General features: G+C 39.6%; 1 protein-coding gene across 1 annotated transcript; it reads right to left on the bottom strand.

Annotated features, from left to right (window-relative positions):
* Positions 1–5432: 5432 nt before the first annotated feature.
* LOC113419504 (histone-lysine N-methyltransferase SETMAR) lies at positions 5433–13155 on the bottom strand. The gene is made up of 2 exons (XM_026678913.2): positions 13012–13155; positions 5433–7397 (listed from the first exon to the last, which is right to left on the bottom strand). Exons 1-2 carry the CDS (start codon positions 13084–13086, stop codon positions 6609–6611), a joined length of 864 nt encoding a protein of 287 aa, XP_026534698.2. The 5' UTR covers positions 13087–13155; the 3' UTR covers positions 5433–6608.
* Between the last annotated feature and the right edge of the window lie 937 nt (positions 13156–14092).

The following is a 14092-nucleotide window of genomic DNA, read 5'->3' as shown; positions in this document are numbered from 1 at the left end:
GGCTCAGTGGAATATATGAGAAATGAAAGAAACATTTTCATCTATGCAGCGCTCCAGTGTTTCAGAAGACAGTCCCACTTTCCAATTAGAACATCCTTCCTTAGAAAGAAGATTGATAAGAAATAAAAACAGATGTCCACATTGACTCAAAGCAGTTTTGGCAACTAGTCTATGTTTCTGGCTCTTATATATATTTCTGTTCACAAATTCATTGTGTGCAAACATCTTTTAAGTCCAATCAGCTTCCATCTTTCTGAATCCTCTCTTGCGCATCTTACGAATTATTAGCAATAATAAAAGTTCAGTGTAAAATGTATTGTTCTTTTAAAAGATAGGGAAGATGGGAAAGAAGGGACTATCAGAAAAAAAGACCCGAAAAAAGATCTAATTTGGGGAAATAATGTATTAAAGTTTCTCAAAAAAAAAAAAAAAAAGAGGGAACATAGTCCCATAGTCCTTCTAACCCCCGGTGCAGATTTTTTTTCCTTTTTTTTCCCAGGTGCTGAGGGGAAAAATGGTTTCATAGAACATTGTATGACAATCTTGCTGTTTCTCCCTCTCTCTTTGCATTTCTGCCAAATTTGGTAAAGAATATCACTAATCCTCTTAAACAGATTGGTAGAAGCCACGAAGCAATGCCACTTCCATTGTGGGAGTCCCCATGTATATAACCTAATATGTATTGTTTATTTAATTGAATACTCATAAGACCTTATCAATAACATAACGTAAATTTATAACAAAACAAAATACAGATAAGTTAGATATGTAAGAATACAGTAATGAAAACATATGTGGAAAACCAGGGAGTCAGAAATAACCTAATACGATATGCATGATAACACTAAGCTAGCCGGAATAGACAACACCCCAGAAGACAAGCTCAGGATCCAAAAAGATCTTGGCAGACTTGAACAATGGGCCCTATCCAACAACATGAAACTTAATGTGGAGAAAAGCAAGGTTTTATATCTAGGCCAAAGATACAACCAAAGATACAAGTACAGGTTAGACAAAAGCTGGCTCAAAACAATAACTCTGAGAGGGACCTTGGCGTTCTAGTGGACCGTTACTTAAAGAAGAGCTCACAGTGTGCAGCAGCCGCTGCCACCAAAATAGCTAATACAACCCTTGGTTGTATAAACAGAGGCATAGAACCAAAATCACATGATTAGTACCGCTTTATCAATCCTTAGTAACACCTCAGGTGGAATGCTGCATCCAGTTTTGGTCACCACATTACAAAAAAGATGTTGAGATTTTGGATAAAGTTCAAAGAAGAGCAACTAAGATGGTTAAGGGCTGGGAGACAAAAACGTATGACGAATGGTTGCAGGAATTGGATATGGCCAATCTAGAGAAAAGAAGGACTATAGGAGATATGATAGCAGTAGTCTAGTATTTGAGGGCTGCTACAAAGATGAGGGGGTCAACTTATTTTTCAAAGCACCAGAAGGCAAGGCAAGAAGCAATGGATGGACACTGATCAAGGAGAGGAGCAACCTGGAATTGAGAAACTTCCTAACAGTGAGGACACTTAACCAGTGGAACAGCTTGCCTTCAGAAGTTGTAGATGCTTCATCACTGAAGCACACTGGAGGTTTTAAAGAAAAGACTGGAAAGCCACCTGTCTGAAATGGCACTTAGCACTTATATACCACTTCACAGTGCTTTTACAGCACTCTGTAAGGGTTTACAGAGTCAGCATATTACCCACAACAATCTAGGTCCTCGTTTTACTGACCTTGGAAGGATGGAAGGCTGAGTCGTCAATCTTGAACCTGGTGAGATCTGAATTGCCAAATTGCAGGCAGTCAGCAGAAGTAGCCTGCAATACTGCATTCTAATCACTGCACCACCACAGCTCAAATGATATAGGGTCTCCTGCTTGAGCAGGGGTTTGGACTAGAAGACCTCCAAGGTCCCTTCCAGTTCTAGTCTGATTGATTGATTTATATTTTCTAAATGTGAGTCATATTTATATGACTTAGTTATATGCCTAAGTCATATTAATGTGACTTAGCTACAGGCATCATTCTATTAGGAGGGTTCAATCACTTTTTAATTATTTTTAGTATCCACATTAGATGATTAGCATCTTAGATCAAATCCAATTCTACAATGCTAAGTCAAAGATTAGTATTAAAGATTACTACAGATGACTCATTCAAAAGACTTCTGGTAAATTATGGTCATGGGTCTAGGAAATGAAAGAAAAAGTAGAAATTCAGAATATAGATTTACTTATACAATATGATTTATCATATTTGAATAGTGCTAGGACTATTTTCTGATTTCATAGTTTAAAATATGGGCAGGACAGGCCCTATTTATTTTGAATAATAATATTAAACACTCCAGTTTAGTCTCCCTCTTTCCAAAAACATTAAATGTTCTTCCCAGTTTAAAAAAACATTTAAACTGGAGACGCTGCAGAATTTCTTATCTTCTATGTACCATTTATGAGGCGAATATCAATACTGTGCTGTAGTTTCTGTTGTTCTGTAATAGGATGGCACCACTTGGACATTACATTGCATTGCATGAAATTAAGAAGTTGGTACAAACTTGTCCTCTTCTGGAATAAACCTAAGAGGAATTCAACTGCCTTTGCTTGTTTTTGATTAATCAGTTAAGTGGTTGGAGAACAATCCCCTATGGTTTTCAGACAACCAACCAGCTTCAAAGTTTAACTTTCAGTTTAACTGAAATCAGGAGCAAAACTTCTGTCTCACTAGATAGAGAAAAGGACAAGATCAAAAAATCTTATTGCTTTTACATTAAATAAGGGATTTTACATCCAAATGTCATCAGCACTCCAAATAATTCAATATGTCATTTAAAAACAAATGAATATCAAAAAGTGTGTCACATCCATGACCAAAATAAATTTTTTTTTTATAGTAATTAGATACTTGATTTTATGTGTTAACTCTGGCGACTCTCTACAATTGGCTGCTTCCATGCCCATGATTTTATTCTGTGAACTAGCTACTGACATTCCCCGCTCCCAAAAAAACCCACCTCACCCTGGTTTTGGAATTCAGCTTAACTTAATCTCAAAGCAAAGCAGTGGTTTAAAATAGAGTAATAGTTTGCCAAGAAGAAATCCTCAATATGATAGAAGAGCTGAAATTTTATTATTGAATTCCAGCTGCTTAAGGCTCCTGAAAGAGACACATATATCTTCATGTTACATAGAAAAATGTCTTTGAAGCATTCACCAAATCAAGCAACGATATGACTTCTAAATGAGTTTCCCTTGGCAAGCTCAAACCTAACCAATCAACATGTAAAGTGAAGCTAGTCAAACTTACATGTGTTGATTGATAAGAGGAATTTAAATTTAAATTTGATTGCAGGGAGGGCTTTAGGGGGGAAGGCAAGGGGCATTGCTGTGCAGTAAAGAAATGCATTTTGGGTAAAGCACTTGTAATTATGCTTTGGAAAACACTGTGCTTCCATATTTGTAGAAAAGTTGCTTGATGAACCTTGCAGCTCTCACTAGTCTCAAGGGAAGGGAAAGGAAAGGAAGAAGTGCTAATTAATATACATGTTTAGGAAAAGGGAAAACTGGAGCCAGCATTTCATCCTTTTACCAATTGCAAGACTGTGAGGGAAAGGAAAACACCTTATAGGGTATGGAACTTCAAGGCATTCACATGACGCCTGAAAAGGCAATGGTGGCCGCACTGTTATGATAGAATTACCTTACGTCTTCATCTGTTAGCTGCAATTGGTGGCTTTCCCAGACCTGTTTTGCCAAGAAAGAGAGTGATGGGTAAAATAATCAAGTCACAAGCCCTGAAAATAAGAGCTACATCCAGCAAACCTGACATGATATCCTTGTTTTATCATCTATCCATGGCTTTCATTTGTACAAACTCTTGAGATTCTCTCTATGGGCCTTTCCTTTTCAATTGGGAACATGTGGCTTTATACATATATTACAAGAGGTATAAATGACATTTTAAAATTCTATTGCTGGGAAAACACTCCACCCACCCCACCCCCCAGCAAAAATGTAAAGCATGGCTAAAATAGAAAACAAAATACAGATGGCAATTAGGTTTCTCAGAGTGAAAAAAGCACTTCAAAGATTTATCCTACCAACTGCTTGTCTGTTACATATACGTCACAAATTATGTATGTAGGACTTGCAACAGATCTTCATATCTTCACATTTGTTTTTGCCAAGTTTTTAAGTAGGTAATTTAGTGATAATTGAACACATCCAGCTTTTAGGTAATTTTCTCAAATATTTCATATTTTACCATCTGTTTCAGGGTTCTACAAGCATGCACTTAGTTTTGGCTGTATTTCAGTTGATATTCTTTAGTAAAGAATATACTAGAGGATGGCAAAATATATAATCCATAATGGAAGATTATGGAAAGTTCAGAAGTAAAATATGAACTTCTATTCATGTTTCTTTATAATTAAGTCATATTCTCTTCTAAAATTTATGTTTGTGTCTTATTACAGGTGATGACAATATCTGAATTTGCATTGGATTTTTTAAATCTATATCCCATTAGGTTAATATCTTTTTGCTTTACAGTATCAAGTGCCCTTTAACCATTTATTTCATGTTAGACTGGAAAGTTACCATGATACAGTTGAAACAGTCAAGGCTATTTTCATAACCATAAACTGAAAGGTAAATATTTGGTTCTTTTCCTTTTACTTGTTGCATAAATATGACAACAATCTTTTCAGAATCTGATATTGTCCAATGTCTCCTATTCCATATCAGAAAAAAATGGATTGACTTCTGAGGTTGGATGGAAAGCAGTGGCTATTAATTCGTATTTGGGAGTTTAAAGACATAATTTTAATTTATGAATTCACTAATCTAATTATGGATATAAACTTGCTTTCAAGTTATTAATTGTACCATGTTTTCAAATAACATATTAAATGTATGCCATCCATCTCCCAATGATAGCTATAATATAGATGTCATTATATAATTACATTTCTCCTATCTCAGAGAAAGGAGGAATCTTACTTTTTGCTTTTTCTGGAACTAAAGAGAAAAAAACGAGGAAAAAAAATTTATCTGTTGAGAGATTTAATGACATTTATAGGGGGAATGCAAGATTTACAAATATAAATAAAGTTTTTTAAAAATTTATATATAAGCATTTTGATTATAGTGTATTAAAAATTGCTGAAGCTTTAAATGGGAAGATGAAGACCTAGATACAGAAGTGGAAGAGTCAATACAAGAAATGGAAAGTTAAATGTACCAAGAATTATATTTCTGTACTTTGTCTGCAAGAGGACAAGTGACCAGGGCTTACTACAATTATCTTAACTCCAACTTAAAAATTAATACTGCCAAACTACTGTGTAAGAGAAAATACAAAATTGACCTGCTTGATTAGGAATAAGAGAATAAGTACTGTTATAAATGTTGGACACACATATTTTTGGGATGGAACAAATTTTAATTTGTGCTGCCTTTAATTCCTGATACAAAATATACAGTATATACACAAACACAAACACACACACAAACTCAGAAGAAAAGAATCTCTCAATATTGAAGATAAGCCTGAATGGTCAAGAAATAATGTTTGCACATATTTAGGAACATTTAACTCAGAAAAATAAATACCATGTGTTTAAATGTTTATGCTTAGCAGCAGTGCTTTCTCTTAGAAATATTTTCTTCCATAGCTTAGAGGGCATTGAAGATGAGTAGGTCAATAAAGAGCTGTCAAACATCACAACTAACGAAGGCACAAAATGACAAAGACAGAGCATGGAAGAATTCTACCTCCTTTTCCCTTTAAAGATTTACAGGGTGGTAAATGAATTTTGATCCAGAGAAACATTAGGGGGAAAATATTTTTAAACACAGAGTACAAGACCAGCTCATACCAGGTGGTCACTGATATATATCAACTAGTTCTTATAGTATTTTTTCCAGTAAACAATGTAGCAAATTATTACTGTACTAATCTGACCCAATGCTGCTTCTCCTTTAAATTTTAATGCCAATATATAAAGAGGAATAATATGCAGCCTTTAGTTTATTATCAATGCTTGGGCATAACCATAAGTATTAACAAAAAATGGCAACCAGAAAATGCATATTGGCTCGCCTCCCCCTCCCGTTAAAAATCCTTCCCTCTCTGTATCATGGAATTATAGTGAGGAAAAGAGCACAAATGTAGCCTCTCCCCCTAGTATAGGAGTGTCAAACTCAATTTCATTGAGGGCCGTATTAGGGTTGCGTTTGACCTCAGGGCAGTGGGGAGACAGGCTGGCCTGGCCAGTTCAACATCACTCATGTTGGGGGGCGCCTGTCATGGCCCAAGCGCTCTGCTAGTGAAAATAGCTCAGGAGGGGCACTCCGTTTGCACTGGCAGAGGCACCATGGGCCAGTCCTTCACTGTTTTCAGGGCACCCCCGCGGATCAGATCTAAGCATCCCATGGGCCGCATCATCGGTGCATAATTAAACGCATTCAGCCACTTTTAACAAGCATCTCTGCATTTTGTGTGTGGGGATGTGTATATGTGAGGCTGATTTTATCATCTCCGGACATTCCTGCAGCAAGCTTTAAAAGCTGCTCTTTTTGGCTTCAGACTTTTCCTTCAGCATTGCTTCCTCTTACCATCTTTGTGGAATAAAGAACTGTCAAAAGGCAAGAAACCTGTACATGATTTAGTTCTACAAAAGCAAGGTTTCTTGGATTCTTTCCCTTCTTGCTTGCTGCCTTGCGCTTCTATGGGCAAAAAATTATGATACTTTCCAGAATAATCGTATGAAAGCTCTTCACCTGCACAGATGTCACGGTCAGCAAAAAGTGCTAACTTAGGCACCATTGAATCTATTCGGATAGGGACCATAAAGAGGTTGGGCTCACAGGAGTGGTTCAGGAATCTACCAACATTGCCGATATAAGTGGGATCTGCAAAAGTCTCTATTGTCGTCCCATCATGCAAGTGTTCCCTAATTGCTATAATGTAATTTGAATCACTTGATGTCTGCAACTGAATCCTTTTACGTGCTTCATTAATGTCTAGAATTTCCCCAGCATATTCACAGACAAATCGTCCTTTGGGTATGAATACCATAGTGCGAAGACCCCATCCTTTCTCAGTGGTCTTGAATACTTCAAGCTGGAATTGTAAGCCCAGTTGAACTACTCTATTTTGACACCTCTCTCCACAGTGGCACATAGTGTTGCATTCAAAAACAGGCTTTGAAAATCCCAGTTCATTTCCTTCCGTCTTAATGGATAAGTTGTTATAGTTTTCTCCATAGTGAAGACAAGTACATGTTGGGGCGAGACAGGAAGCAGAATGACAGCTGCATCCAGGGAAGGAGATCTCAGATGGGTCTGGTTTGCCTCCAGGTCCAGGCACATGATCGGGACTATACTGAAAAAGAAAACAGAGGAAATCATCTTGAGGACTGTATATTCATATATGAAGAGGCTGGCATAATATATTGTGTAAAAAGGCAAAAGGATACAAGAATAATACAGTTGGAAGAGACCTTGGAGGTCTTCTAGTCGAACCTCTTACTCAAGCAGGAGAACCTAAACCATTTCAGACAAGTGTCCAATCTCTTCTTAAAAGTCTCCAGTGATGAAGCAGCCACAACTTCCGAGGGCAAGCCATTCCACTGGTTAATTGTTTTCACCATTAGGAAATTTCTCCCTAGTTTCAGGTTGCTTCTCCTTGATCAGTTTCCATTGCTTCTTGTCTTGCTTTCTGGTACTTTAGAAAATAAGCTTCTTCTTTGTGGCAGCTTCTCTAATATTGGAATATTGCTTCCATGTCACCTCTAGTCCTTCTTTTCATTAACGTCTACAAAGATTGTCCCTATTTTTGCAGAAATACCTATCAGCGCGTGCAATGTTTAGAATGAGTGATTATATACGTTTGATTTAAAAAGTGGATAAAATAGAAATGCCTTAAGAGACCATCTATCCCTATAGACCTATCAACAACTGTCTTACTTATATAAAATGCCATGTACTGTATTTTAACAATTTATATGCATTGTTCAAACTGGGTGAATACACACACAAACACACACACACACACACAATCATATGATTTAAAAAGTGATAAAAAGATTTAATTAGTGGTGAAAGATCTTAAAGAGATCATCTATTTCTAGATAGTTTATCAACATCCCTGTTGTGCTTACATACAATGCTATCTACTTTACTTTGGCAACTTATATGGAGAAATTGAGTACTTGTGTAAAATGAGAACAGATTTTAGTGATATTAATGGTTCAATTGCGCCAGTACTTTCATTCAGACTCTGGGAAATAACTCATGTGAGGCCAAAAAGGGGGTCAGCATATTGTCTTTTTAAAAGTCTATAATTCATGCATTCAATTTCTAGTTAACAAATGAATTATTCCTTGCAATAGTTTTATTTTCTAAATGAAGACGTATGCAAGTAAGACAGAAAAACATGAGGAACAAGAGAGGTTTGGAAAGAAACATTAACAGTATGAACAGTATGAACAGTATTTTATTTTTTTAAAAAGAACAAATTATGTCCAGTAACCACAGAAGAAAATGTTCAGTTTTTAAAACCAGTATCAGTTTGCTACTTAGCAGTATTCTAAAACAAACTACATCATTGATATTTTATCATTTTTCTCCCTTGTTTCCAGCATGATTTCTTCAGATTGTATTTCTTACTATGCAGATGCTTACCCACAGGGCTCAATTGAGGCTGCATTCATAATTTAATTCCTCTAAAGTACCTTATTAGCTGAAGCAAGAATAAAATTATCTTGCCAGCCTACCAAATCTAATTTTATCTGATGGGACAAGCCATGATTTCGGACGTTTTAGATAACAAACGTATCCTTTAATTGCAGAAAGAAGAACTTGGAAAAAGTTGTTATTCTATATATTGAAATGAAACCACAAATGGGAGGTGTAAGACAAAATTACAACTGATTTAATGTACATGAAAACAGTGCTACAAGAATGCAGTGCTTTATCAGGCTTCTACTAATTGACCATTTCTTTGTGGAAGGATTCTAAATGATCTACCGTAACTGAAGTGAACATTAAAAGAGCTGCGGTGGTGCAGTGGTTAGAATGCAGTACTGCAGGCTACTTCTGCTGACTGCCGGCTGCTTGCAATTTGGCAGTTCAAATCTCACTAGGCTCAAGATTGACTCAGCCTTCCATCCTTTCAAGGTTGGTAAAATGAGGATCCAGATTGTTGGGGGAAATAGGCTGACTCTGTAAAATGCTTAGAGAGGGCTGTAAAACACTGTGAAGCAGTATATAAGTGCTATTGCTAAACCAATCCTGTGCATTTAGACTGAGTGATATATTGAAAATAATAACCTAGGATATCAAAGAAAGGCAGTTATGTTTGTTATGTAGCGAATCTTAGTTTCCAGAAATGCTGATATCACAGAAATAAAGTTTTTTTTAAAAAATGACCAGGATTTTATCATATGTAAGGATCTATTCATTTGATGAATCCAGCTAGCTTTCAAAAGCAGCTTGGTAAATTCTCTGACACTCAAGCTGTAGTGTCCACTTGGAATGAAAGTTTAATTACCGTGTTTCTCCAACAATACGGCCTCCACCAATAGGAAGACCCAGCATGTTTTCTAGGCATAAAATCAAATTAAGCCCCTCCCCAAATTTAGGCCTAGTTTAAAACATGCAAAATAGGGGAAGGGTGGGGGACTTGCCATTTGGAGTGCCGTTGGAGCTACCACCGCCATTTGGAGTGCCCTTGGAGCTGCTGCCGCCGTTTGGAGCTGCCTCTGCCGTTTGGAGCCGCCGCCGCCATTTGGAGCTGCCTCTGCCATTTGGAGCCGCCGCCGCCGTTTGGAGCTGCCTCTGCCGTTTGGAGCTGCTGCCGCCGTTTGGAGCCGCCGGCGCCGTTTGAAGCTGCCGCTTCCGCGTTTGGAGCACTACCGCTGTTTGGAGCACCACCGCCACTCCAAACACGGCGGCAGCTCCAAACACGGAAGCAGCAGCTCCAACGTGACGGCGGCACTCAAACGGCGCCGGCAGCTCAAACAGCAGAGGCAGCTCCAAACACGGAAGCGGAGCCACCACCGCCATTTGGAGCTGCCGCCGCTGTTTGGAGTACCATTGGAGCTGCCTCTGCCGCTTGAGCTGCCTCTGCCGTTTGAAGCTGCCGCTCGCGTTTGAGCACTACCGCTGTTTGGAGCACCACCGCCACTCCAAACACGGCGGCAGCTCCAAACACGGAAGCAGCAGCTCAACGTGACGGCGCACTCAAACGGCGGCGGTGGCTCCGCTTCCGTGTTGGAGCTGCCTCTGCCGTTTGGAGCTGCCGGCGCCGTTTGGAGTGCCGCCGTCACGTTTGGAGCTGCTGCTTCCGTGTTTGGAGCTGCCGCCGTGTTTGGAGTGGCGGTGGTGCTCCAAACAGCGGTAGTGCTCCAAGCGCGGAAGCGGCAGCTTCAAAGCGGCGGTGGCTCCAAACGGCGGCAGCAGCTCCAACGGCAGAGGCAGCTCCAAACGGCAGAGGCAGCTCCAATGGTACTCCAAACAGCGGCGGCAGCTCAAATGGCGGCGGTGGCTCGCTTCGTGTTTGGAGCTGCCTCTGCCGTTTGGAGCCGCCGCCACCGTTTGGAGTGCCGCCGTCACGTTTGGAGCTGCCGCTTCCGTGTTTGGAGTGGCGGTGGTGCTTCAAACAGCGGTAGTGCTCCAAACGCGAAGCGGCAGCTTCAAGCGGCGGCGGCGGCTCCAAACGGCAGAGGCAGCTCCAACGGCAGAGGCAGCTCCAAACGGCGGCAGCAGCTCCACGGCACTCAAACGGCAGCGGAATGGGCAGAAGGGAAAGCAACAGAGGCAGGTGCCAAAGGTCTTGGGTCTGCAGCAAAGGTGTTTGGTGGGAGTAGGGAGCTCTCTGCGCTTCGCCATGATCGCCCTTAGGAGCAGCTGGTGGCGAGGCTGCCCGGGCGCTCTAGATGAGGATGAAAGGGGGAAATTAAGTTACCCCTCGAAAGACGGCCTAGCCGTTTTTTCGGGCTCAAAAATAAGGCCCGGCCTTATTATGTGAGAAACTACGGTAGATAGTCCTCTCTCTTATACATCAACCCTAGGGGTTATCTTGATGCACAAATGAGCTCTGGTAGATGAAACATCAGAAAACACACCTGAAGTAGCACTACAGAAAGATAAGAGTCCAACCCAACACATGTAAACATCTGCATAAGGTCTATGTTGTGACAATAAGGGAAGCCTAAATGTTTTTCAGCTTACATAGAAAATGGATCCATGGGCAGGAAGGGGGAGGGGGGGCGGAAGCGCCTTCAAGTCAATGCTGACTCCTGCCTGGCCTAGTTCAGGCAGTTTTCTTGGCAAGAAGTGGTTTGCCATTGCCTGCTTTCAAGGACTAAGAGTAACTGCCCCAAAGTCACTCAATTAGCTTCATGCCTAAAGTATGTTAAAATACTTTGTACAGTATTTATTTCAGTAAATAGAAACTTGCAGTGACCTTAAAAAAAAAAAGCATTTCTTGAAGTAACAGCATACAATACTTTTGCCAGAACAAGAGTGACTTCTAATGGATGTTACAGATTCCTCAGCTTATGCTAACTCGAAGGAAAGCAAAATTGACTTTTTTCACAAAGGGTAGTATAAAGTTTATCATCTGCATTAAAAGTATATATTAAACTAGAGATATAATGAAAGCCATATTTTCAATTTATGCCCCTCATATAACCATTAAAAAAAACCCAGTTTGGTCTGGTAGTTAAGGCATCAGGCTAGAAACCAGGAAACAATGAGTTCTAGCATGAAATTGGGTGACATAGGTATGAAACTGGTTGGACCAGTCACTAACTCTCAACCCTAATACCTCAACAGGGTTGTTGTGGGAGAAAAATAGGAGATTGCACTATACACTTGGCCTTTAACACTCTACAAAAAAGCAATTCATGGATCTAATCAATAAACTATTTGCAAAGCAGTGCAGGAAAAGCTATTCCTCATTGTCAAAACTGAAGAATGGAATTGAACTGCACCTTTAAGGATTAAAATTGAGGTAATTATTTTTAATGTATACTTTTTAAAAAAGTGTTTTCAAACACTTTAAAAATATTTTAATCCAAGAAAAAAATAACCTATGCTGTATAGATACATGTAACTTAATTTATTCTTGACCAATAAACATATGAAATCTACTTATATTAATGGAGTTTGATTCATCTATCAGGATCAAGCTTATGTTGTTTCAGAACCACCTTATCAATTGGTAGTTTTATTACTTTTTTTTGAAGATAGTTTTTTGCCAAGTGCTGGTTTTTCAAACCGTATGCATTTCTAATGTGAAAACCAGTTAACTCATTGCAATATATAATAAGGACAAACTCTTAATTTCTTCGATGTCTTTGTCTTCAGACATCCTTTTTCTTTCTGTTCGTCATACGGATCATTATTTGAAAGATAGTGATCACTAAAGATGTGAAAGAATATATATTCTCTACACACACACACACACGAGAGTTATGGTTGTCCCAAAAGTGCTTTTTCAAGAAGCAAGTGATCTTTCTTTGTTTTTCTTTGAAGACGTCTCGCTTCTCATCCAAGAAGCTATAAAGTATAAATCCTTCCATTCCCCACCATCCAACCAGAGCTGAAGAAGCTTCTAGGATGAGAAGCGAAACGTCTTCAAAGGAAAAACCAGAAAGTCCACTAACCTCTTGAAGAAGAAAAAAAAATCTTTGGGATTTACTCTCGCAGGTGCGTCAAAAGCGCCGTTCACGCAATTCGTTGCATTCTATGGCCCCGCCCCACGAGCACTGAATTCTAGGCCTTGTAGTTTTCGGAAGTTTTAGGCTTCCGCTGCAGATAAACAACCGCTCCACAGAAAACTCTAATTCCCAGCGTCCCTTTCGATGCAACAGCCGCAGTTTTAAAAAAGCGCTACATTTCCAACGGCGGGTCCGTACAAAACATAACTTCCTATCGGTCCCTGCCCGCAGGCTGCTGCTCAGTCCCTTCTTCTCCTTCTCCTCTCTCACCTGGAAAGTCGGGAGTTCCTCCAGCCGCGGCCACACGGACACCGGCAGAGGCTCCAGCCCGCAACTCACATCCATAATCCGTCTCCAATTACGGGGAAAACAACAGTCCCTTCGGCCTTCCTTTGCCCCGCCCTTTCTGCCGGGATTGGCTGCCCTGCCGAGTTTCGTTTTACCAACACCGAGCTTCAGCCAATGGCAAAAAGGGAAGAATTTTGGGACCGTCCCCCGGTCTCTTCAGGACCAATTGAATAGAGTAGTGCAGAGTACGTTGCTTCAGGGTTTCGTCTGACACTTTACCTCCCTTCCTTTTGCTGGAAAAGATTAATGTGAAAGAAGACGGGGTTTTAGCTAGAAATACTTGGTTTTCCTCACCCTCAATATCGGGTTGTCTTCTGCGGAGCAAACTGTCGCGCTTATCGTGGGAAAAGGAGGAAAATACCCTAAAGGGTCCAACCCCACTCACAGCTTAATTTCTACGCATTTTTCAGGCATTGCTACACTTGTCCATTTCAATAATTATTTGAATATTGATTTTAAAAAGCTTGATGGGGAAATACACGTCGACTAGAAACGCGATCGGTCGTTGTTAGATTTTGTTTGCATGTGTTAGAGATAAGTGAAACTGCTTCAGATTTGTTGTTCCGAAATGCCATGCTACTTTTTAAAACAAATATACGACTCATGTTGCACTAACTCATAATTTGATTTTGGCCTAGTACAGCTATCAAAGCTTTCATTATCTCTTTGCTGCCTTCTAGCTTTTTCGAAGTAGCCCTGGTTTTGTGTAGTGGGTGAACAAGGCTATTGTAGCTTGTAAAAAGTTTGCCTTCATTTCTGTAAAAAGTTTTTAAACTGGGGTTAAGGGTGTAGTACTATAGACAACTACATTGGTAAAAACACGAATAGAATAGAATCAGAAACCTTATTGTCACTTTGAATGTACACTAATTGGTATACATTAAAATGACATTTCATGAATTATCTCTCGTGGGGGCTAATGTGCTGGGCTACAATTTAAACCAGTGTTACCACACAATATGCTATGTAATTTACATGTACTTGTATAGTGTATTGTACTTGT

The sequence above is a fragment of the Notechis scutatus genome, chromosome 2 (genome assembly GCF_049901735.1).
Source record: "Notechis scutatus isolate UNSWTSFEM ecotype Mainland chromosome 2, rNotScu1.2, whole genome shotgun sequence".
Lineage (NCBI taxonomy): Eukaryota > Metazoa > Chordata > Lepidosauria > Squamata > Elapidae > Notechis > Notechis scutatus.
Note: the sequence above shows the minus strand (reverse complement) of the source record. Positions and strands in the feature narration are given on the sequence as shown.